General features: G+C 40.9%; 1 protein-coding gene across 5 annotated transcripts in view; it reads right to left on the bottom strand.

Moving 5' to 3' along the window:
* tmem201 (transmembrane protein 201) overlaps positions 1 to 24946 on the bottom strand; it is a 184835-nt gene that overhangs the window by 95335 nt on the left and 64554 nt on the right. For 4 of the 5 annotated variants that reach the window (XM_072245174.1, XM_072245173.1, XM_072245172.1 and 1 more), the window contains exon 7: positions 9706 to 9926. In XM_072245174.1, the coding sequence (XP_072101275.1) occupies positions 9706 to 9926 (221 nt within the window). Of the gene's footprint in view, positions 1 to 7514; positions 7664 to 9705; positions 9927 to 24946 lie in introns of those variants that run through there. The other variant, XM_072245177.1, reaches the window with a different exon arrangement.

Raw genomic sequence — 24946 nt, 5'->3', positions numbered from 1 at the left:
TTTTGCTTGGGAATGCGCATCAGTGTCACAGAAAACCTGGCTTCAAACTAAATGTTTGGGTTCAATTAACCTCAGCAAAGGAAAAAAAAAATGACATAATATTTTTCAGATTGGCTTGAGTGCACCCTGTACTAAGGAGAAATTCTTCATTTAACAAGAGCTGAGTTTACATTGCATTATTCATTGCCAGCGAGTTGTGACAATGACTGAAACCCTGACCATCAAGTGTCTGCCCCAGCATGCACCAATCCCATAATCTATCAATCTTCATCCGTCATCTTGGCTTGGATCCCAGAGTGGGTGAAATCTTGAAAATAAAACTGTTAAAAAAAAAAAATCTGCCTGAATGTTGATGTCATGGACAGCAACTCAACTTAAATCTTTTCACAAAAATGAAACAATGCTGATACTTCAGCACATACATTTGCCGGGAATTTATTTATTTATTTAGTTTAAAGATACAGCATGGAATAGCCCTTTTGGCGTGCCGCCCAGCAACTCACCTATTTAACCCTAGCCTAATCACAGAACAATTTACAACAACCAATTAAACTGTTAACTGTTGGGAGGAAACCAGAGCACCCGGAGGAACCCAATGTGGTCACAGGGGAAAAAGTACAAACTTTTCAGAGTTGGTGCTGAAATTGAACGTTTAACTCCGACGCCGACCTGTAGTAGTGCTGCGTTAGTCTCAGTGCTACTGTGGAAGACACCAGCAGTACGCCAGTAATTCAATAGTGTCAGGGGGCAGAACTGAGAGTAGTTGCTATTACTAAGGAGAAGATAGGCAGTTGGAAAGCTGAAAGGTCTGAAGTAGGTAAGTCTTGCTGGCATTCAGATAAGAAAACCAGTTTGGCTTCTGTGTAGCCGTACTGCCCACACTTCCACCCTGAAATACTGCACCTTGTTACATTAACACTGAATCTACATACAGATGGAAACTCCAGTCTGGCATTCCATGGACCATCATGTTTGGAACCTGCAGTACAAATCTAACTAAGATTCAAAATTATCTATGATCTGCACTTATTTGTAGCAACTTACCAGTGCAGCTTTTCTGATCTCAGCCAATTACGTTCACTTAGAGCAGCATACAAAATGCTGGAGGGACTCAGCAGGTCAGACAGCATACATGGAGAGGAAAAAACATTCAACATTCTGGGCCAAGAGCGTTGCAGTTTTCTCAAACTCTAGTTAGGCTACACTTGGAACATTGCATCCAGTTCTGGTCACCCTATTACTGGAAGGATTCAGAGCCTTTGGAGTGGGTGCAGAACAGATTCACCAGGATGCTGCCTAAATTAGAGGAGAGGCTGGACAAACTTGGGTTGCTTTCTCTGGAGCGGCAGTGGCTGAGGGAAAGGCCTGATAAAGGTTTATAAAATTATGAGTGGCAAAGAGTTGACAGCATCTTTTACCTGGGGTCAAAATGTCTAATATATTAAAGGTGAGAGAAGTGGGGAGCTCAGTTCAAATGAGATGTGTGGGACAATTTTCTTTTTAAAAAGAGTGGTGGGTACTTGGAATGTGCTGCCAGGGTGGCAGAGGAGGCAAGTACAATTGAAGTGTTTAAAAGGCTACATGAATGTGCACAAAATGGAGAGATATGGGAATGCGTAGACAGAAGGGATTAGTTTAGTGAGGTGTTTAATTAGGTCGGCACAACATTGTGGGCTGAAGGGCCTATTCCTGTGCTGTACTGTTCTATGTACTATGGTTATACCACAAAGTCTCTTGCAGATTATTTTCTGTACTGCACCCATGTACCAACTACTGACTTCCACAGAACAAGCAGTTGTGAAAATTGTTACAGATGACAACAGGTATTCAGCAAATTTAAAGACATGGTAATGTAGGCAGAAACCAGGAGCTGCTCACCACTACCCCATCTGAAACTCAACACTGCCCCTCAGTGGTTAAAAGCTGTAACAACCAATGAAGCTGTAACCTGCATCACAGACAGTCCCAGGCTGGTTTCTGTTGTGAAATTTCTGGACTGGAGAACTCAGGACAAACTTTCAACTCATTCTCAGCTGACACAATTCATCAAGAATCAAAACTTAATGGTGATAATGGGGTGGTTCAGATAACAATAGCATCTTTACAACTTCAGGAAGCCCAGAACTTACAAAAGAATACAAAAAAATGTGTGGTTATCACCACATCACAGGTATAAAACTTTAATTCCTGACCAATTATAAACAATTTCAAAGCATATTGAACATTGTGGTCAGCAGTTTTTTTTAAAGTAATAATAAATATTCATTTTACAAAACAAACAGACTGGACTAAATGGACTATGTGAGAATCTGGGGAGAATTGATGTGTTGGTGGGAAGAGCAGATGACTGACATGGATTCAATGGGCCGAAGGGCCTGTTTCTGTGCTGCATCACTCCATGACATCCACCATTTCTCTGTTTGCTGACCAAAACAGAGTGTGATCCAGCAAATCTATTCTAATTTCTTATCCAGATTTTCTGTGGTCTTGCACCTCTTCACAGCAAAGAACCCTCAAACAGCTCAGCATTCCTCCAAGACTTGACTCTGAAACAACCCTTGGCAGTTATGACATCAGAGGCTGTGCCTGTGGAACTCTCTGTCTGAAAATTCAATGCCCCTAACTTTAATTACTCCATTGAAATCAACTTGGCTATGCAACTTTGACCAAATACACAGGAACAGACTCTTTGGCTCACCATGTATGTGCTAAATGCCAATCCAAACTATCCCATATTCTGTACATGGATCATATCCTGCAATACCCTGCTTGTTCGTGTACCACCTTCCATGATAATTTTTTCCCTTTACTATAGTAAAGAGATGTTATAAGAATTACTCCTTGTACAGTACTAATGATCAGTGAGGCACAGAGAGAATCTGTATTACTGACCATTATCGCCTAAGCTAACAAAGTATATTAATTTATACACCAAATACATTATGTGCATACTCGCTAAGTTTCCCTGGCTCTCTTGAATAGTCAAAGAATAGCAAAGATATTACCTGGGCAAAGGTACCTACGCTGGCCAGGCATTCCTCGTAGTCCTGATTCACTCTCCACGTGTTCCACACTGGATCACTCACACTTGTATCTGCGATGGTTATTCTTCGACGTTAACACTGCTTTGTATGTGAAGACATCTGCTTTTATACTAATTTCTTACCAATTCAAATATTGCATTCTAGTGTCATTGGCTGTAGGTTGTGTGTCTGACTGTTAACACCCTTTTATTAGCTCTGCTCCAGGCCAGCATTCATTTATTGCCTTCTTCCCACCAAATGACAATCGGTAATTTATGACTCTTTGTTTTCAATCAGCAACCAGTTTTAATCACGCAGAGCAGATACAGATCACACCATTCACAAACCTGCATGTTATATCCAACCAAAGAACACTTCACAAATAACGTAAACACAAGGAATTCTGCAGATGCTGGAAATTCAAGCAACACACATTAAAGTTGCTGGTGAACGCAGCAGGCCAGGCAGCATCTCTAGGAAGAGGTACAGTCGACGTTTCGGGCCGAGACCCTTCGTCAGCCTCCATCTCCTCCCTTATGGCAAGAACAAAGGCAATTGGTCTGTAGCTTCCACTGTCCTCGATTCTGTCCACGACTGTACCTCTTCCTAGAGATGCTGCCTGGTCTGCTGCGTTCACCAGCAACTTTTATGTATGTTGCTTGAAATTCCGGCATCTGCAGATTTCCTCGTGTTTGCGCTTGAGTGGAACTGTCAGGATTGACCGAGATCAATTACTTCCACTGGTTAGAATACATCATGAAATGGAGCACCAGATTTAAGCTTGGAAGCATTCATCTATGTAGAGGAAAAATTAAATCAGCAACTCTTCTGCTGAAGATTAAAGATTTGATTAGCTTTACTTATCACATGTACTTTGAAACATCAAAACATACAGTGAAACACATCATTTATGTCAATGACCAACACAATCTGAGGTTGTGTTGGGGGTAGCCTGCAAATGGCTTCTAGTGGCAACATGCAGTGCTCCTTACAGACAGTGGTGAAAATTGAACCCTGACTTTCCAATCATTGGCACTGTAAAGGAAATCATAAAGAAGCAATATCAAGATTCATATAAATAGTTAAACTTTAGACATGTTGAAGGAGGCTGGAATGGCCAAACAAGGAATCACAAAGAAACAAAGATTGCTGTATCTGTCTTGTTGTTGATTGAGGCTGCAATATAGCAAGACAATATGAACATATTTCATCTGGAAAAAGATCATTTACTTTCACAAAACAGTAGTTCTTGCACCTTCTTCACACTGCAGTAATAACACAAAATAGACCAGGCCCCCAAACCTCTTCTGAGTTCTGTATCTTTTACTTCAGCACTAGGAAATTTGAAATCCCAGACACTAAGTAGAGATTGCTCACCAAACTAATACAGGCTTAAATCAAGGAAACCTCTTTGATAAAATGTGCTTTACCTCAGCATCTGAATGTCAAGAACCATTGACATTCTTAACTCAAACTTAAAACATTATAAATTTTGCCAGCAAATAAAAATTGTAAGGATCAAACTTCACCCAACTTCTGACGAATAAATTAGGTTGCATAAATGTTAAATTAAAATATAATTACAGCAATTCTTGGCATACTGTGTGTGGTCAAATCACTAATAATTGAGCAACAGCTTTGAAGCTTCAAAAATTTGCTTAGAATTTGATGAATATAAAATCTGTCATAATGGTTTGGGCTTCATGCAGTATGCAGTTGCTTTTTAAAAAAAATGACTGCATCAAAATCATTTCATGTTCAAAAGGTGTTGAAAGAGCCCAACCAGAACTTTGTAGTTGACTTTGTTGCCTGTTAAAGCATGTCTTCTTTGAAAGATTTACTTTGCATTCTGACAGGCACACAGCTGGGTGCCATGCACAAAGGTGGACTCATTTTATGGTCGTGTATGAACAAGAGTTTCGCTCACTAAAACCAAAAAAAAAGTGGCAGCTCAGAAGACCCTCCCCCGAAAGCAAAGCATTGTTGTGGAGGACGATCCAAGAAGCACTTTATAGTTGGTGCTGGTTTGCTTTCACTCCGGCTCTGTGCGTTCTGAGGTAGATGATGAGACCAGTCGACTCTTCCAGCATGGTGGTGGGTGGTCCACAGGTAGGAGTTCTTTGAGTTACTACACTTCTCATTATTTATATGACATAGGAGCAGAATTAGGCCATTCAGTCCATCAAGTCTACTCCACCATTCGATTATGGCTGATTTATTTTCCCTTTTAACCCCATTCTTCTGCTTTCTCCCCGTAACCTTTGACACTCTTACTAATCAAGAACCCATCAACTTTCACTTAAATATACCCATGACTTGGCCTCCACAGCCATCTGTGACAATGAATCCCAATGACTTACTACCTCAAGAACAGCAGGGTTGCATGAGGAATTACTGGAAGCATAAGTTATAACTGAGTATATCCAACAATTAATTTTCAAATCCTCTCTAAATAGTACGAAAAAGTGATTGAATGCAATGCAAATTATCATGCACTTTTACTAATGCACTGACTGCTGCAAGCTTTTCATTGCCCCTAGCATTACATGCACTTGGTCGTGTGATAATAAACTCAACTTTGACTGTTTCCTCTTGTCTCTATGGACTTCTAACAAATTAAACTCAGTGACCACTTTATTAGCTACACCTGTACACCTGCTCGTTAAGGCAAATATCTAATCAAACAATTACGCAGCAACAAGTCGGTGCATAAAAGCATGATCAAGAGGTTCAGTTGTTCTTCAGAGAAAACACCAAAATGAAAAAGAAATGTGATCTAAGTGACTGACTTTGGAATGATTGTTGGTGCCAGACAGGGTGGTTGAATATCTCAGAAACTGCTGATTTTCTGGGATTTTCCCCACACACAGCAGTCTCTAGAGGTTACAGAGAATGGTGAAAAAACAAAAAAGAGATCTAGTGAGCAGCAGTTCTGTGAATGAGTACATCTTGTTAATGAGATAAGTCAAAGAAGAATGGCCAGACTGGTTCAAACCGACAGAAAGGTGACAGTAACTCAAATAACCAGATATTACAACGGTGGTGTGCAGAAGAGCATCTCTGAACGTACATGTCAAGGAGGTACCTAATAAAGTGGCCCTGAGTGCATATGCATATATACACACCAACCTGTCACAAAATCTACCTAGCACAATGCAAGATGGATACAGATTGAATTTATGAGCCTTTTTGTAAATTAGTCAATTTTGATTCAAACTGCAGTACAGAATTGAACATCATTCGCTGATCACTGGTGCTATAAAGCAATGTCACCGCTTTTGAAGTTGTTTTGAAGACTTGAAGATAATTATATTGACATTATTAGAGTTGTCATCTGCGGAAGATTGTGCAAGCAAATTGGTATAGGGAATGTTATGTTTACAAACTGATTTGTAGAGAAGCTCACCACTATAATGATAAGGTATAATTTATCTCAATTACTGACCTATCACATTTTAGTATTACATATAATTTGGAAGGGTAATTCAGAGTACACTAATAAGTTTTGCAGCGACGTACACATATTACATGATTACAGATGCCTGAATTTCTATCCATTGTATGGAAATACAGTGGGGCACGTTACTCCTTCAAGGTTTCTGCTTAATTGTAATATAAATGTGGGTGCAAAGAAAATACGATGGTAAACAACCTGTCAAAATCCACAGAGACAACTGGCATTGGAGCTTCTGTATGAATGCACAATAATTTGCATTGTCATTCATTACTTTCTATTACACAAAGAAACCACAGTAATTTTACTATGAATATACAGGAAACAATGCTGCTATCTGTACTTAAATAGCTCACATTTTAAAAACATGTGCATTAGATCGTCCTCCAAAAGGACCACAAACTTGTCATGGCTTGGAGGCTTGCATGCTTCAATGACCCAGAGGGCTACATTGCTGGAGTCAGGGCTTTATGCTTTGGCTCTTGGCAGGGTCACCCGTGCCAAACAGGTCGAAGTGTAGAGACCAGACGAAGAGTGGTCTACCAGTCCTCCAGGATCAGGGGCTCAGCTCAGGGCTGTCAACCCTGACTGGTAAAACAAAACTCCTTCTACTTCTGAGTGTGACAGTATTGCTGAGCCTCCACCCAGCACCTGCATGACTAACAGTAGTGAAAAGAGAGTTACTGACACGATGACCACTAGAGATAGAGGACCTCCATTGCAGCATTACAGGCAGGAGGGGGGAGAGGAGAGGAGAATTAGGCAGTGCCTTTTTCCAACCTTGTCAACCTGCTCTATAACTGCAACAGCATAGTCTACATTGCTTTCTTTGTACTATTTTAATTATTATGTATGGCATAATCTGTCTCTGGTTTATGTGACAATAATAAAGTAACACTAATAAGAGAGAGTTATCTTAAAAACATTGTTCTTCCTGTGGATTGTTTTGCCTCAGTAACCATCATTTTCTTTCAAAAATAAATGCACACCTCAAAGTTCAAAGTAAATTTATTATCAAAGTATGTATATGTCACCATATACTAACCTGAGATTCATTTTCTTGCAGGCATTCAAAAACTCAAAGTACATTTATTATCGAAGTATGTATACAGAATACAACTCTGAGATTTGTCCTCCCGCAGACAGTCGCATCATAAAAATCACCATGGAATCCTGGTGGCACTATCTTGATGAGTAGAACAAAGAAATACAACAGAATAAATGAAAAACTACACGCAAAGACTGACAAACAACCAATATGTTAAAGACGACAAACTGTGAAAATACAAAAATAATAATAAACAAGTAAATAAATAATACTGAGAACATGAATTATAGAAAACTGAAAGTGAGTCCATAGATTGTGGAATCAGTTCAGTGTTGAGTGATGTTATCCATATGGTTCAGCAGGCAGATGGTTGGTTGTAGGGGAATAGCTATTCCTGAACTGGGTGGCGTGGGACCTAAAGGCTCTTTGGTGCTTTGCAGTTTCAGTGCTCCAATCTAGGATTTGATTCATGGGGTCTCCTGCAGAAAGAGTCTATGACCAGAGAGGCCAGAGAGACAACAGGCCTTAAGAGTAGTTGAAGCGGAGGTCAGACAGTGCTGCAGATCTGACTTTACATCATCTGCAATTCCCACAATATTGTGATTCGGGTAGGGCCTTACCCATCATACATGCTGCACCTTCCCTGAGCAGCACCCATGACACACCAACTTTTCATTAGTTCAGTGCATTAAAAACATGAGTATGAGGCTCTCTAGCTTTGGCAAAGTGGGCAAACTGAAATGATGCAATGTGAGTAAGAATCAACAGCCAAAGTACACTCAGTGGCCACTTTATTAGTTATCTCCTGTAGCTAATAGTGACCACTGAGTGTGCTGTAGCCCAACCACTTTCAGGTTTGACATGACCGTTCAGGGATGCTCTTTTGCACACCACTGTTGTAATACGTTACTGTCACCTTTCTGTCAGCTTGAATCAGTCTGGCCGGTCTTCTCTGACCTCTCTCATAACAAGGTGTTTTCACCCACGGAACTGCTGCTCACTGTTTTTTTTTTTTGTTTTTCCACATACCATCGTAAACACGCGAGGAAATCAACAGTTTGTGAGAAACTCAAACCACCACATCTGACACCAACAATCATTCCACAGTGAAAGTAACTTAGATTACATTTCTTCCCCTTTTTGATGGTTGGTCTAAGCAACAGCTGAACCTAACCATGTCTGCACGTTTTTATGCATTGAGTTGCTGCCACATGACTAACTGATTATATATTTACATTAACAAGGTATACAGGTGTACCTAATAAAGTGGCCATCGAGTGGACATCCTGAGAATGCTGGATAATACAAACCAACATGGATGGAATGTTTAGAAAGGTTAGAAGCAAGCCTCGGGTTACATTCTCAGAGTTAAAAGGGAGAGCACGGAATGCCAAGAATAGTACTACGGCACAGCTAACAGAGTCACTGCCTTGACTCTCCAGAGACCCCAGGCTCTATCCCAACTTCAGGTGCTGTCTGTGTGTGGTTTGCACGTTCTCCCTGCATTCACAAGGGTTTCCTCCAAATGCTCCAGTTTCCTCCCACATCATAAAGACCTGCGGGTTAGTTGGCCAATTGGGTGTGTTGAGGTATGGCTGAATTTGAGTGGGCAATTGATAAGAACATGGGGAGAATAAAAATAGGAAAAATACAGGATGACTGTAAATGCATGGTTGATGGCTGGCATAGTTTGGGTGGGCCAAAGGGCCCGTTTCAGAAGAATAGCTTTAACACATGTACATCGAAACATCAAAACATACAGTGAAATGTGTCATCTGCAACAACGACCAACACAGTCTGAGGATGTGCCGGGGGCAGCCTGCTAGCGTCGCCATGACTCCGGTGCCAATGTACCATGCCCTCAACTTACTAACTCCTAACCCATACTCCTTTGGAATGTACAAGGAAACTGGAGCAACTAGACAAAAACCCATGCAAACACGAGGAGAATGTACAAACTCCTTACCGACAGCAACGAGAATTGAACCCTGATCTTCCGATTGCAACGCAACCATGCTGCCTGGTGCGCTCTCCCTCTCTCTCTCTGATCAGCACTGTACACCCTGCTCCAATACAGCTGCCTACAGGATGCTCAATCCAGGCGGAATTCACCGTGAGATTGATCCCATTACGTTAACCAGGCTAGAACACCAAATTCAGTTTCCAGAAGCAAACCATACCTGTCCGAGTAAGTGGTTGGCTGGTACCCAGTGACAGAGCTCGATTCAAACGACCAGGAAGCGAGCCAGGGGAATTACGTTTGGAAGTTTTAGACAGTTGCTGTCTTGCCAGTTGAGGAATACTGGGAGGCACAGGGATGAACAATGAGACTGGTGTTGAAGCACGCGATGCAAGTACACCATCACCACATAAGGAATTGATCGATTCACCAGGCAGGTATCTGCAAAATACAAACATTTCTTTGAAGGGAATTTCTAGACTTAATAACGAGCAGCATAATAATCATCTATTACCCAAAAGTAAAACGTAACTACGTTTGTATATGGAACACAAGGTTCTGTGGAATTTTGTATATTGGCTATACTGACATCTCTTGGACAACAATTAATTTAATGCACTGAACACTGTTCTCTAAAAATGAGAGGTATTAGCGAACGACTGGTTAAGGTCTAGATTTACAACCCAGTGAACACAGCCCAGTCCATCACAGGAAAAGCCCTCCCCGCCATTGAGCACATTTACAATCAGCGATGCTACAGGAAAGAGTGATCTAGGATGTCCACCAGGCAGACCATACTCTCTTCTTGTTGCTGCCATCAGAATGGAGGTACAGCTTTAAGTCCCACACTACCAGGTTCAGGAACAGTCACTACCCTACAAGCATCAGGTTCCTGAACCAGTGTGGGTAACTTCATCACCACAATTAACCTACTAACCCATACATGGGTAGAATTGAACCTATGTTGCTGGCGCTAGAATAGCTTCATGCTGACCACTTCACTTCACTTCCACACCACCCTGTGATATACATTTTTCTTTATTTTTTAAAAATATATTGTTGCTACAAGCAGACTTTTGTTAAGTTATACAACTTCTTCTGTAGAATTACTATTGAGTAGCAAGCAAAGTGCTAATCTGATAACCAATCTGGCTCTCAAACAGAACGTTTGTGTGTTAAAAGTGGTTGGTCCCTGCTTGAAGAATAGTGAAAATCCCAGGGACTTTCAGGTTAGTAGATTAATTGGTCACATGGATGTAACTGGGCAGCACAGGCTCATTGGGACAGAAGGGCTTGTTACCATGCTGTATCTTTGAATGAATAAATCCATTAATAATAAATAACGAACAATTAAAAAGTAAATAATAAAAGTAATAGCAGCAATAAATTATATATACATACACCAGATTTCTGAATGAATATTGAAACCATGAACACTGCCTCACTATGTTTTTGTAATACTTAATTTTATATATTTTTTTACTGCAATTCAGTTTTTATGCATTGTAATGTACTGCTGCCACAAGAACAAATTTCACAACATGTCAGTGATATTAAACTTGATTCTGTCACACATACACATATAAAGAGAATGGAAGCCTGCATTTTCCATCTCCTATGGGGTAGATCACCTTCCCAGGAAAAAACCTGATAAAATCTCCACTACACTCCCTCTACAGCCAGTGTATCTTTTCAATCAGTAGACAAAGTTAAAATACAGTACTTCAGGTGTGGTCTTGCCAAGGCCCTATATAATTGTAGTAATACAATATTACTCTTGTACTCAAATCTTATACTGATAAAGACCATCTTAGCATTTGCTTTCCTAATTACCTGTTGCACATCACAGCATACAAGGAAATCCGGGTTCCTTTGAACATCAATATTCCCTAATCTTCCATCATTTCAAAAATACTCAGCCTTCCTGTTTTATTTCAGACCTGACACCCCACCCAAAGGCACGATGGGAGCACCTTCGCCAGGTGGATTACAGCAGTGCAAAGCACCAGCCTGTCACCACATACTAGAGGGTAATTCAAGAATTGCAATAAATGCTGGTTTGGTTGGTGATACAAAGACCCTGAGAAATAAGTAATTTATAAAATATTTGGTTTAAAATGATGAAAATATTATTTGCAAAGTCTGAGGCTGTGTTCAGTTAGAATGACTGAGAAGGCACTAGCCTCCCCACCATCGCGGACATCTTATAAAGGTAATGCCTTAAGGCGGCAGTATCCATCATAAAGGATGCCTACCATCTGCTGCATGCCCTCTTCTCATTGCTATCATCAGGGAGGAAGTACAGGAGTCTGAAGGCACACATTCAATGCTTCAGGAATAGCTTCTTCCCCTCTGCCATCAGATTTCTGAATGGTCTATGAATGCTGAAAAATATCTCACTATTTTGCTACCTTTGCTATCTCTGGACCCTCGCCAAGGTCAGCACGTCTTTTCTTAGAGAAGGTGCCTCAAACTGCTCATAATACTCTAAGTGTGGTCTGACCAATGCCTAATAAAGCCTCAGCATCGCATCTTTGCTCTTGTATTCCAGTCCTCTCGAAATGAATGTTAACATTGCATTTGCCTTCCTCACCACCGACTCAACCCAGTGTTCGATGATTGGCAGATCCTGGGGTCAGTGCTGAGGATCCAGTCTTGAGAGTCAAATCAGACATCCAGAAGTCAAGGCCCACTGGCCAGAGTAATCAGTGATTGTCGAGTCCTGGGGTCGAAGCCAAGGATCAAGGCCAAAGGTTGAATTGGAAGCCTGGAAGTCAAGACCCATCGGCCAGAGTAATCAGGGGTCTCATCATCAGTGAGTCTGGAGTTCAAGGCATATATTACATGCTCTCTGATTTGTTTTTAAGCTGTCTTTGACTTTCCTTGTCAGCCATAGATGTCTTTTCCACCATTTAGAATATTTCATGTTCGGGATGTATCCATCCTGCACTTTCCAAGTTACCCCAGAAACTCCAACCATTGCTGTTCTTCCTTCATCTCTGTTAGTGTCCCCTTCTAATCAACTTCAGTCAGCTCCCCTCTCATACATCTGTAATTTCCTTTACTCTACTGTAATGCTTTATCTTCTCCCTCTCAAACTGCAGAGTGAATTCTATATTATGATCACTGCTCCTAAGGGTTCCTTTACCTCAAACTCCCTAATAAAATCTGGTTCTTTACACAATACCCAATACATAATTTTCTTTCTCCTAATAGGCATCCGTTAGTCTCGTGAGACCATGGATTTACGCCTTGGAAGGTTTCCAGGGCGCAGGCCTGGGCAAGGTTGTATGGAATACCAGCAGTTGCCCATGCTGCAAGCATCCCCTCTCCATGCCACCGATGTTGTCCAAGGGAAGGGCACTGGGGCCGATACAGCTTGGCACCGGGGTCGTCGCAAAGCAATGTGTGGTTATGTGCCTTGCTCAAGGACACAACACACTGCTTCAGCTGAGGCTTGAACTAGCAACCTTCAGATCACTAGACCAACGCCTTAACCACACGCCAACACTAATAGGCTTAACCACAAGCTGCTCTAAAAAGCCATCACGTAGGCATTCTATATATTCTTTCTCTTGAGATCCAGCACCAATCTGATTTTCACAATCTACCTGCATATTGAAATTCCCCATGACTATTGTAACATTGCCCTTATTACATATATTTTCTATTTCCCATTGAAATTTATATCCCACATCCTGGCTACTGTATAGGAGCCTGTATATAACCTCACCGGGATCTTTTTTTTTACCTTTGCAGTTTCTTAACTCTACCCACAAAGATTTTACATCTTCTGATCTGATGTCACCTCTTTCTAAGGATTTGAGTAACACACACAAAATGCTGGAGGAATTCAGAAGGCCAGGCAGCATCTAGGAAAAGAGTACAGTTGATGTTTCGGGCCGAAACCCTTCAACAGGACTTCGTTGTTAAGCATCCAACTATGATCTTCTTTCATCCATGACTCTGAGATGCCCACAGTGTCATACCTGCCAATCTCTAACCGTGCTACAAGATCATCTACCTTATTCCCTATACTGTGTGCATTCAAATGTAACACCTTCAGTCCTGCATTCATCACTCTTTTCAATTTTGCCTATGTTACATTTCAATTCATCCCACTGACTTCAACTTTGCTCTAACATCTGCCTGTCCTTCCTCACAGTTTCACTACACACTACAATGACTTGTATACCAACTGACCCATCCTCAGCCCTATCACTCCCGTTCCCACCCCCCTGCTCCAACCTTCCCTAATGGTTCGAGCAAATCTACCCACATGGATGCTGGTCTCCCTCGGGCTCAGGTGTAACCTGTCCTTTTTGTACAGGTCATACTTTCCCCAGAAGAGATCAGAATAATCCAGAAATCTGAAACGCTGCCCCTTGCACCACTCCCTCAGCCACTCGTTCATCTGTACTATCATCCTATTCCTGCCCTGACTAGCACATGGTACTGGTAGTAATCCAGAGATTATTACCTTTATCTTAATTTAACATTAGACTAATTAGAGGACACTTTACTATGATTAATTAACCTACCAACTGGCATGTCTTTGAACTGTGGGAGGGAACTGGAGCATCCAGAGAAAACCCACCCATTCAAGGGAAGGACGTACAAGCTCCTTACAGACTGTGCTGGAATTGAACTCCAAAACTCCAACAATGCCCCAAACCATAGTAGTGTTGCACTAACTGCTACACTACCATGGCTACCCAAGGTAGAACAAGGTAAAACAATGACAATGCAGAATATAGTGCAAAAGCTACAAAGAAATTGCTGTGCAGGTAGAAAATAAACTGCAAGATTATAATGAAGTAGATTGTGAGGTCAATAGTTCATCTTATCATACAAGAGGTCTGTGCAAGAGTCTGATATATACGTACTTTGACAATAAATTTACTTTCAACTTTGAATCTCATTACATCAAGACCTTGATGGACATCCTGCCATTAATTTACAGTTAAGTTGGTACTACTGAACACGTGTGATAGTTTACTGGTAGTTAAGAAGTTAATAAGTCCAACTAAAAATACCTTTTCTGAGGTAAATTGTATTGAATTATCACCACAAACAGTGAAGGGCGAACAATGGCGAGGTGAGTTCAGGGGAGATGAGCCATGATGGTGTGTTGCAGAATCGTTGCAGGGAGTTCTGATGCTCGTACGACTAGCCTGAGTGCTAGGTTGGATCACTCTGGGCGCTGAGAGGTCGGGTTCCGGGCAAAGGAGATTCAATGCCCGTACAACTGGCCCAGCAGGTGCAAAGTTGGATCACTCTGGGCGCCGAGCTGATTGGAAGAGCTTGAAAATGGCTTTGGGTTGGGTGGCGTGGTCTAGGTCCCAAGTCCTTCGCAGTAGCTGGGCCCTAGTGTGAGGTACAAACCACTGTTTAGATAATTTAAACGCCGGCCCAGATTGAGGCGAAAGCCAAGTTCGCTCACTCTCTGTGATGTCCACTCCTCTCTCCAGGATGCTGGAGTCTTTCTCTGTTCCGTTGTTTGATCAATTTAAACACCTGCCCAGATAGACTGAAAAGACAGGGTGTCGGGATCTGAGGTGAGAGCCGATTTCGTTCATTCTCCGTGATGGTCACTCCTCTCTCCAAGGTGCTGAGGCTATGATAACCGTCCCAGCTGCTGTGCTCCATGCACACTAATAGGACGAACTGCTAAACGAGACTTTGGGCCTATTCCGGGCTGCTAAGAATGGCTGATAGCATAACAACAGAATAAACTGGTTGAATCAGTCGTCAGCCAGGCTGAGTTGACCACAGGTATTGAGAGAATCAACATATTAATAAGATTGAAAGAGAACAAAGAAAATTTACAAAGATGTTATTGGGACTTGAGAATCTGAGTTATAGGGAAAAATTGAATAGGCTAGGACTTTATTCCCTGGAGCGCAGGAAGGTTTGATAGAGGGATACTAAATTATGAGGGTATAAGTAAGGTAAGTGCATGCAGGCTTTTTCCTCTCAGATTGGGTAAGATTAGAACGAGAGGTCATGGGTTAAGGATGAAATATTTAGGGGGAAACTGAGGGGGAACTTCTTCAGAGGATGGTGCAAGCGTGGAATGAACTTCCAGCTCAAGTGGCAGATGTGGGGTCGAGTGTGACATTTAAGAGATATTTGGATGTGTATGGATGGGAGGGGTATGGAAGGCTATGGTGCAGGTGCGGGTCGATGGGACTAAGCAGATCATCACAGTCTAGATGGGCTGTAGGGTCTGTTTCTGTGCTGTAGTGCTCAATGACTCAATAAGGAACAAAATTACTTGACCTCATCCTCACTGATCTGTGGTAGATGCAACCATCCATAATAGCGTCAACAGAAGTTTAAACTCGGTACAGATAACTAATAATGCAGAACATCAATTTTTTTTTAAGAAAAATCATTCACCTGAAATATTAATTTGATGAAACATGCACAAAATGCTGGAAGAACTCAGCAGGTCAGGCAGCATCCATGCAAAGGAATAAAGAGTCGTCGTTTTCTATCTGCCTTGTATTGACACCTGTTTCATTTAAATGTACTCAGACAGGAACAGTTCAGAAACAATCACCCAGTGGAAAGGTATCTACCACTCACTGTGGCAACCAACATCACACAGATATTCTCAGAGTACCATACGCAGCGCATTACATCCACATCAAATAATTATTAACATTAAAATCTTGCTTTCATATTGGATATTTCTAAACCCTTATGCATTTTACATCCAATATCTTTTTAAAGGATCAAGGCTGTGGAGATCAATTTGTCTAAAAAACAGCATTTAGGAAGTACTAAGGGACATCCCCTAGAGCTTCACAGGAGTAATACCAGCCAAGATTGGACACCACGCCAGAGTGGTGACTAGGAGGTATAGCTTCAAAGGGCCACGATATAGGGGAAGAATGGGTGAGTTAGGGGAAAATTCCAGAAGATAAGGTCTTGGATGACTGCTATCAGAGATTCAGAGGAGTGCAGAGATCTCAAAGGCTTCTATGATGAAAACAGATTATAGAATTAGAGAAGTGTGGGGCCATGAAAGGATGAGAACAAGACTAAGAAAACAGCAGCAGCACATTCAGTCAGTGACAAATCTGCACCTCTGACACACTTAAGCAAAGGCATGTAAACTACAACACACTATTATTTTCTTGCAGGCATCCACAGGAAAATAAATACATATAATAGAATCCACGAGAAACCATCCATAACAAAGGCAAAGCCCCTCAAAGTGAGTCCACAGGTTGTGAAGACTGCTCTGTGCTAAGGCGAGTGAAGCCATCCATGCTCAGCCAAGAGCCCGATGCTTGTAGAACCTGGTGGTATGGGACCCAAGACTCCTGCACCTCCCGCCCCATGGTAGTAATGAGAAGAGGGGGAGAAGGATCAAACACAGGCAGATGGGACAGGCTCAGGTGAGGGAACTTGGCTGGCACAGAGTGATGGGCTGAGTACCAATTTTTCACTCGATCATTGATGCTATAATCTGGTTTGAAGTCCACCCCAGCGCTCTCACTTTCAGTGATGGGTGAGCATAGTCCACTTCAAGGTGCCATACTTGCATTCCTGAGTCAAGTTCACTGAATCCTCCAGGAGACAGTAAAATCACTATTTCATTTAGGCGGTTCCAAAGATTTTTTCTTAAAGGGAAAATACAGGCTGAGGATTGCAGTGATTGTAGTTCAGAAGTATATCTAGTAGTTTTGTGAGCAGCCTGCAAAACATCACCATATATTGCCAGTGCCATCTTGGAGATTATTCCTAGAATGTCAAAACATTAGTCTACAACCACTAGCACTAGCCCAGACAGAATTTGTAAAGTCTTTGTTCAATGGTTGCATATGCACACTTCTACCTATAACACAGAAAGCCATGGACATATTACAACTACAAAAGTAGTTATACATTGGTGCTAGAAAGCTTGTGAACCCTTTAGAATTTTCTCTATTTCTGCATAAATATGACCTAAAATGTGATCAGATCTTCACACAAGTCCTAAAACTAAATAAAGAGAACCCACTTAAATAAACACAAAACATTATATTTGTCCATTTATTGAATAAAATGATCCAATAATAACATGTATTTGTTGGAAAAAGTATGTGAACCTCTCAGATTGCCAGTTCATTTAAAGGGGAAATTACAGTCAGGGATTCAATCAATGGGATGACAATCAAGTGAGTGTGGGAGGCCCTGCCCTATTTAAAGAACATAAACCTGGGTCTTCACTATCAAAGTATAATCTTCACCACACAGATTTTTGGAAGTGTGCCATGCCTCGATCAAAGGAGATTTCTGAGGACCTCAAAAAAAGAGCTGTTGACGCTTACCATGCTGGAAAAGCATACTAAATAATTTCTAAAGAATATGGGCTCCACCAATCCACAAACAGGCAGATGGTGTACAAGTGGAGGAAATTCAACACCATTGTTACTCTCCCTAGGAGTGGTCAGCCAACAAAAACCACTCCAAGAACAAAGACAGTAATATTCCAGGAGGTCACAAAGAACCCCAGTGTAACACCTAAGGAGCTACAGCCTTCTCTTACATTGGCCAATGTCACTGTTCGTGAGTCTACCATCAGGCAAACACTGAACAATAGTGTGCATGGAAAAAGCCACTACTCTCCAAGGGAACATTGCTGCCCGTGCTAAATTTGCTAAAGACCACGTGGATAAGCCAGAAGGCTACTGAAAGAATGTTCTGTGGACGATAAGTCCAAAATAGAACTTTTTGACTTAAGTGAGAAGTGCTATATTTGGCAAAAAGCAAACACTGCATTCCAGCATAAGAACCTCACCGTATTTGTGTAACTCCCTAGGCAGTGTCATAGTTTCGGCCTGTTTTGCTGCCTTGAGACCAGGATGGCTTGCCATCATTGATGGAATGATGAATTCTGAATTGCACCAGCAAATTCTACAGGAAAATGTCAGGGTATCCATCCGGGAACTGAAGCTCAAGAGAAAATGGGTCATGTATTTAACTAAATACACAAGTCAGACTACCAAAGAATGGTTAAATCAGAAGAAATTTCACGTTTTGGAATGGCCGAGTCAAAGTCCTGACCTTAATCCTATAGAAATACTGTGGAAGGACCTGAAGCTAGCAGTTCATGCAAGGAAGCCCACCAATATCCCAGAGCTGAAGCAGTTTTGTGAGGAGGAATGGTCTAAAATTCCTCCAAGCCGATGTGCAGGACTGACTGATCAACAGTTACTGGAAACCTTTGGTTGAAGTTATTGTTGTACATGGGGGTCACACCAGTTACTGAAAGCAAATGTTCACAAACTTCTTCCAACAAAATTTTTCTCAATAAATGAAGTATAATGTTTATTGTGTTATTTATTTAATTGGGTTCTCTATGTAGTTTTAGGACTTGCGTGAAGATCTGATCACATTTTAGGTCATATTTATGCAGAAATTGGGAACATTCTAAAGGGTTCACAAGCTTTCTAGCACCACTGTAGAACTACAATACACAAATTAGCATTTGATGCATTAGACACTACAAATGACTGAGTTATTGCTGCAAAATAGTTCATGTATTTTAATTAATTCTATTACGCAACTAAGTGAACAGCCTGGCATTCAGTAAATAATGCCCACTTCAGCAGACTAATAACTTTACCAACCATACGTGCACAGTTTCAATAGCTTCCAATACAAAATTTTATTAGGAGTCAAGCATAATTTCCTACACGCAATGTTTAATGACAAATATTGAAGTTATGTATTCAGAGACTGCTTCCTGCATCCTACTCCATACCATCCAATTTAACCATAATACACACATTTGACCCTTGATTCATCAACTTGCAGCATTCACAGAAGAACAACGAAACACCCAGCCTAACATTACCAAAACTCTTAGCCTTGATTTCAACCTTATTGGCTTCACCCCTCCTCTGTGACATCCTGTGTCCTTGCAATCTGCTGAGAGCTCTTCGCTGCTGGCCTCTGGCTCATCCAGCTTGCAATCATAATGGTTTCATCTCTGGACTTCACTGGTTTTGCTCGCCTTTCAGAAGTTCTCAAAACCCCTCAACTAACTTATTAGCCACTTATCCAATGCTTGAAGTTTATTTTTTGCCTCAAAGTACAAGTTGAAACATAGTACAGCACAGGTAAAGGCCCTTCAGCCTTGATGGTGTGCTGAAAAATTAAGCTGATGTCACCTAATTAAACTAACCCCTTCTGCCTGTACATCCCTCTATTCCCTTCATGAAGGTCTTCAATCAATGCAGGTTCAAGTACTTCATTACTGTAATAATTATTGCAATACTTAACGTTTCAATTTGTTGCAGGATTTAAGGTAGTAACATTGCATAAAACCAGAATTAAATCCAACTTCCAAATAGATAGAGGTGACTCCAAAAATTAATGCCTTCAAAAATGTTTGTTTTGGCTGCAGAATCTGCATTTATCAGTATGCAGAACAGCTGACATAAAAGCATTTACATTTTTATTAGCCATGAACAAATACCAGTCTGTAATATAAATTAAAATTTGAAAACATCAAAAAGGATCCTCCAGTTACTGGTAGCTGATGTAGACTCAGAGTAACACACACACACACAAACTGATGGAAGAACTCAGCAAGCCAGACAGCATCAATCAAAATAAATGAATGGTTGACATTTCAGGCTGAGACTCTCTTGGCTCAAGACATCAACCTTTTATCCCTTTGTAAAGATGCTGCCAGACTTGCTGAGTTCCTCCATCATTTTGTATGTGCTACTCTAGATTTCCAACTTCTGTAGAATCTCTTGTGGTTTATGATACAGACTCATGTTCAAAATGGAGAGTCAAATAGCAAGCATCAGGTATGGTCAAAAATAACTACAGAGGCAGTAGAGAAACTAGCAGAGTCCAGATGAAGGGTCTCGGCCTGAAATGTCAACTGTTTATTCCTCTCCATACATGCTGCCTGACTTACTGAGCTCCTCCAGCATTTTGTGCATGTCGCACAGAGAAATTAGTGAAGTGCAAAGGGAAAGGTTTACTGAAGTCCAATGCCAACTTCAGCTTTACACACCAATTTATCCCAAGAAAAATCAAGAACTGGATTAACAACCGGTTTGATTTGGATGGGTAAACTTATATTTGGCCTAATCACACTGTGCTTTCCAAATCTGGCTTCTTACCCTTCCTTTCCAGAACAAAGGGTCTCAGCCCAAAACATTAACTATTTATTCCTCTCCCTAGATGCTACCTGACCTGTTGAATTCCTCCAGCATTTTGTGTGTTCTGCTCTAGATTTCCAGCATCTGCAGACTCTTGTGTTTAAGGCTTGCATCAATAGAATGTTTTCACCCATCCCTTCCAACAACACCAAAAGTCAGGTTATTAGTCACTGCTTCAAGTTTCAGTGCAAGGAATAGTCTTTACTTCTGTACGCATTTGATAATACACTACAATCAATTAACCACGGATCCTTGCGCATTACCAGAAATAATTTTAAATGTACAAATTTATTAAATGAAAGGCCCTCAAAGGGTCAAAGCAAATTTATTATCAAAGTACGTATATGTCACCATGTACTTCTTGAGATTTGTTTTCTTGGAGGCATTTACAGGAAAATAAAGAAATGTAATCAATTTATGAAAAACTAAACATCAAAATGTGCAATAGACAACAAATCATACAGATAGTAAAAAAGTAAACAAATAATACTGAGAACTTGAAAGTGAGTCTATAGGGTTGTGAAGTCAGTTCAGCATTGAGGTGAGCGAAGATGTCCCCGCTGGACACGTCTTCATTACACTGCAACCATTAGGGAGGTGGTACAGGAACCTGAAGATCCACACTCAATGTTTTAGTACACCTCCTTCCCTTTCACTATCAGATATCCAAACTGTCCATGAACTCATGAGACTGCCTCATTATTTGTCTTTTGACCTCTTTTAACAGTCATTTTTATATCTTGGTGCCTTAAAACAAGTTTCATGCTGGGTATAGGTATCAATCTTCACTGACGTTTCAATGACAAACTCTGCCACCTTCACCAGGGATGATGCCTGGGCTTGTCTAATCCAGTGGTATTTATATCCCTGTCATCCATCCCTCCTGATTTGATAGTCCTCATCCAATCAGGTTTCTGCTGTCCTACCTTGTTTATAATCAAATTCCAGTTCTTACTTAGAGCAAGCCCTTCGTCTTTGTTAAAACTTTAGTTTTATTTCAATGGCTTCCTTCATCAGGCGGTCACAAAAAATACTGGCACAGCATAGTAGCTTTGTGCCGAAGTCCAAATGCAATGTTCTGTTACAACTGATTTCTCCGGGTAACTCAAATGGGTACACCTGTGCTCCTTGATGCAGGTTTCTACTGTGCGCCCTGTCTGGTGATATAGGTTGCTCCATTTCACAGGGAATATTGTAAATGCCAGCTGTACTGAATGCCAGGTCATCTTGGACCTGCATAAGCTGTGATGTGAGCTTCCATGTGGGTTAGGGGATAGTATTAATTGAGTATTCCTTCGGGATCCTGGCTATCCTTCTAGACTGTTTATTCCTTGCCATAGCTGCCTGACCTGCTGAGATCTTCCAGCATCTGTGTGTGTTTTCATCTGGATTTCCAGCACCTGCAGAATCACTTGGGTCTATAATTTAGAGTCAGGTGTTATAAATGATCTGGTGCACTGAAGCAAAGTTCTTCGTAACAGCAAAGTCAACATTTGTTCCCACTCCATCCACTCAAGATCAATCTCAGCAACGATCTGGGCATTCTACAGATGCACAATAGAGAGCATCTTAACAGGTTGCATCACTGCTTGGTATGGCAACTGTACTGCAGCAGACAGGAGGACTCTACAACTGTGAGTTAAAATACCCAACGCATCGCTGGCACCAGCCTACCCGCCATCAAGGGCATATATACAGAAAGGTGCAAGCAAAGGGCCGGTAACATCAGAAAGGCCTCCGCATAACCTGCTCATGGACTGTTTGTCCCACTCACATCAGGGAAGAGGCTATGGAGCATCTACTCCAGGACCACCAGACTCACGGTTACTTTCCCCAAGCAGTAAGACTGATCACGTCTCTACTCCCTACTTTATTCTTTCCCCATCAGTTACCTTAAGCACAACCTAACATTACTTTCTGAACATACAATCAATGCATACAAGCTATCCAATCTATTTATATTTATTGTGTGTGTTTTTTTTTAAATTATTGTGTTCTTTATCCTTCATGGGTTTTTTTTTTGTGCTGTATCGGATCCAGAGTTAACAATTACTCCATTCTCCTTACACGTGTGTACAAGAAATTACATTAAACAATCTTGAAGGGGATCTTCTGATTGTCAGTTTAAGATAAAAAAAATATACCTGGCAATAACATGGCCACCCAGGGAGAATGGCATGGAAAAGAAAGTGTACAGGAAGCAGTAGCTAATTTGATGGCGGCAAACCGCCGAAAGATACATCAAAACTGTTTACAGCCACACAATTAGTTTTTGATAGGGCCACCCACAAAGTTCTTCAATTAGAGCACTTTTTAAATAATCTAATAGGAACTATTAAACAGTTGCTGGAAACACATGCACATACTAATGGTAGAAATTTACATACAAAATTGTGAATAAGCAGGAAGTAAATTGAAAGGGTTGTCTACAGCAAATCCAAACCTTTAATGGGTGTCTAAGAAAGTGCCAGAGGGGTGAATTTCAATCATGCACCAAAATACTTGAGCTTGATTATATTTAGCATATAACTTGACATAAGTAAGTACATCAAGGTCACTCAAATACAGAGTGGGAGACACAGATTGTCGCCTCATTCATATCACTCCTGTAGGAACAGGTCTTACAGCTTATCACAATTTTCAAACACTTACCCATTGCATTCACTTAGATGAAGTGTGGAATTCTATGTCTTCTTAGGGTACTTAAAAAGCTTAGATTATATCATTTTATTGGCTTGATTACTGTTCATTAATGTACACAATAAAAAGGCAACACTAGTATGAATAATGCCAACACTATGTCAAGCAGAATTCCCCAAACAAATTACCCAATTTAATGTTTCCAAGTACCAATTACTACTAATGCAATTAAATTGAAATTAAAATCAAATTGTTACAGCACATACATTGAATCCTTGGCAGCAGGTTGCACCTATGTGCTGTGGATGCTCAAATCAAGAAAAAGAAAATTATACACTTCAAATTAGAGCCCTTTGTGGCAAGTTAATTAACACTTTTAGTCGCTTCCCTGGCCAAGTGGGCATCGACAAAGATTGACTGATTTGACTGGTTGTCCATGGTATCAGCAATGAGTTAGATTTGTAGAGTTCTTTTGTTGTGCATTTGAAGGTGGCTGTTGAGTCCAAATTGTGAGCGACATGGACATCCACAGTAAGGAAATGGAAACTCCTGTATCTGGTAATGGAGCCACTGGCATAGCTTTTCTTCTGTGTCAGGTAGCAACTTGTTCTGCTCGGCACCTTTCCTCTACATTGGTGTGAGTGATTCTAACCAAGGCTTACCAGCCACTCAGCTTCAGCTGAAATTCATTAGCTAGTAATGTTAAATGTATTATTGATGCAGAATGAAGTTTCTGGCTTTCTGGAGGTTTGCCTGTTTTACAGAGCTTGAGGATGTAACAATCAATACAAATAGCTGCAGAGGTGACTGGCTGTAGACTGGACAAATTGATAGCAAGCAAAGGGTCCAATATGATTATTCATTTTAAAGCAATAATGCAAATTATGAGATGTGTTGAGCTCAGCACACCAACAGCCAGATTTGAGGATAAATTTCAGACATTATGAAGCATCTATCATATTTACTTAGTGTAAATTGCGTTAAGTATTTGACAGTCCATTCAGTTTCGACATGAGTGCACGTACAAGCTTTATGAGGATCAGGATAAACCATCCAGGATGTCTGATCCCTGAAACAGCATGCAATCCCTTTTCCAATCCCACCACCAATTTATCATGTTTCAAGGGCAAACAGTCAAAGCCATGTATTATAACTTATACCTTTTTAGATATCTAAGTGTAGAATCATATAGTTAGTTAACCAGAGTAAGACACTCAAATGATTCATGCTGGTGGCTAGAAAGATGACACCCGTCACTTGGAACTGTCTCCTGGAGGGGGGCTGTGCAGGAAAGTTCCCTCTATATGTTAAATTGAAGCTTATTAATTTTGTCAAAGCTGCATTTTATTCCCTTAGCTTCCAGATTCCAGCCTGACGATACTTGTTGAGCAAACAACACTATATTTGTCACTCATTCAAATCAGACACTGCGGCTGCAAGTAGAACATTTTATGTCTGTCAGTTCACAGGGTTATAATGCTGGTTTATCTGAATCTCACATATCCCTCAAGCAATGCTTTTCAAAGATGCAATGCAGATTTAGAAAAGAGACCAAGATTATCATGCTTTTCCTAAACAAGTCAGCATTTTTATATGAACAAAGAAATTATAGACCACAAGAGAAACCATTTGGCCTACTGAGTC

This window comes from Mobula birostris, chromosome 27 (assembly GCF_030028105.1).
Source record: "Mobula birostris isolate sMobBir1 chromosome 27, sMobBir1.hap1, whole genome shotgun sequence".
Classification (NCBI taxonomy): domain Eukaryota; kingdom Metazoa; phylum Chordata; class Chondrichthyes; order Myliobatiformes; family Myliobatidae; genus Mobula; species Mobula birostris.
The sequence above is the reverse complement of the archived record's forward strand: the minus strand, read 5'-3'. Positions and strand labels throughout refer to the sequence as shown.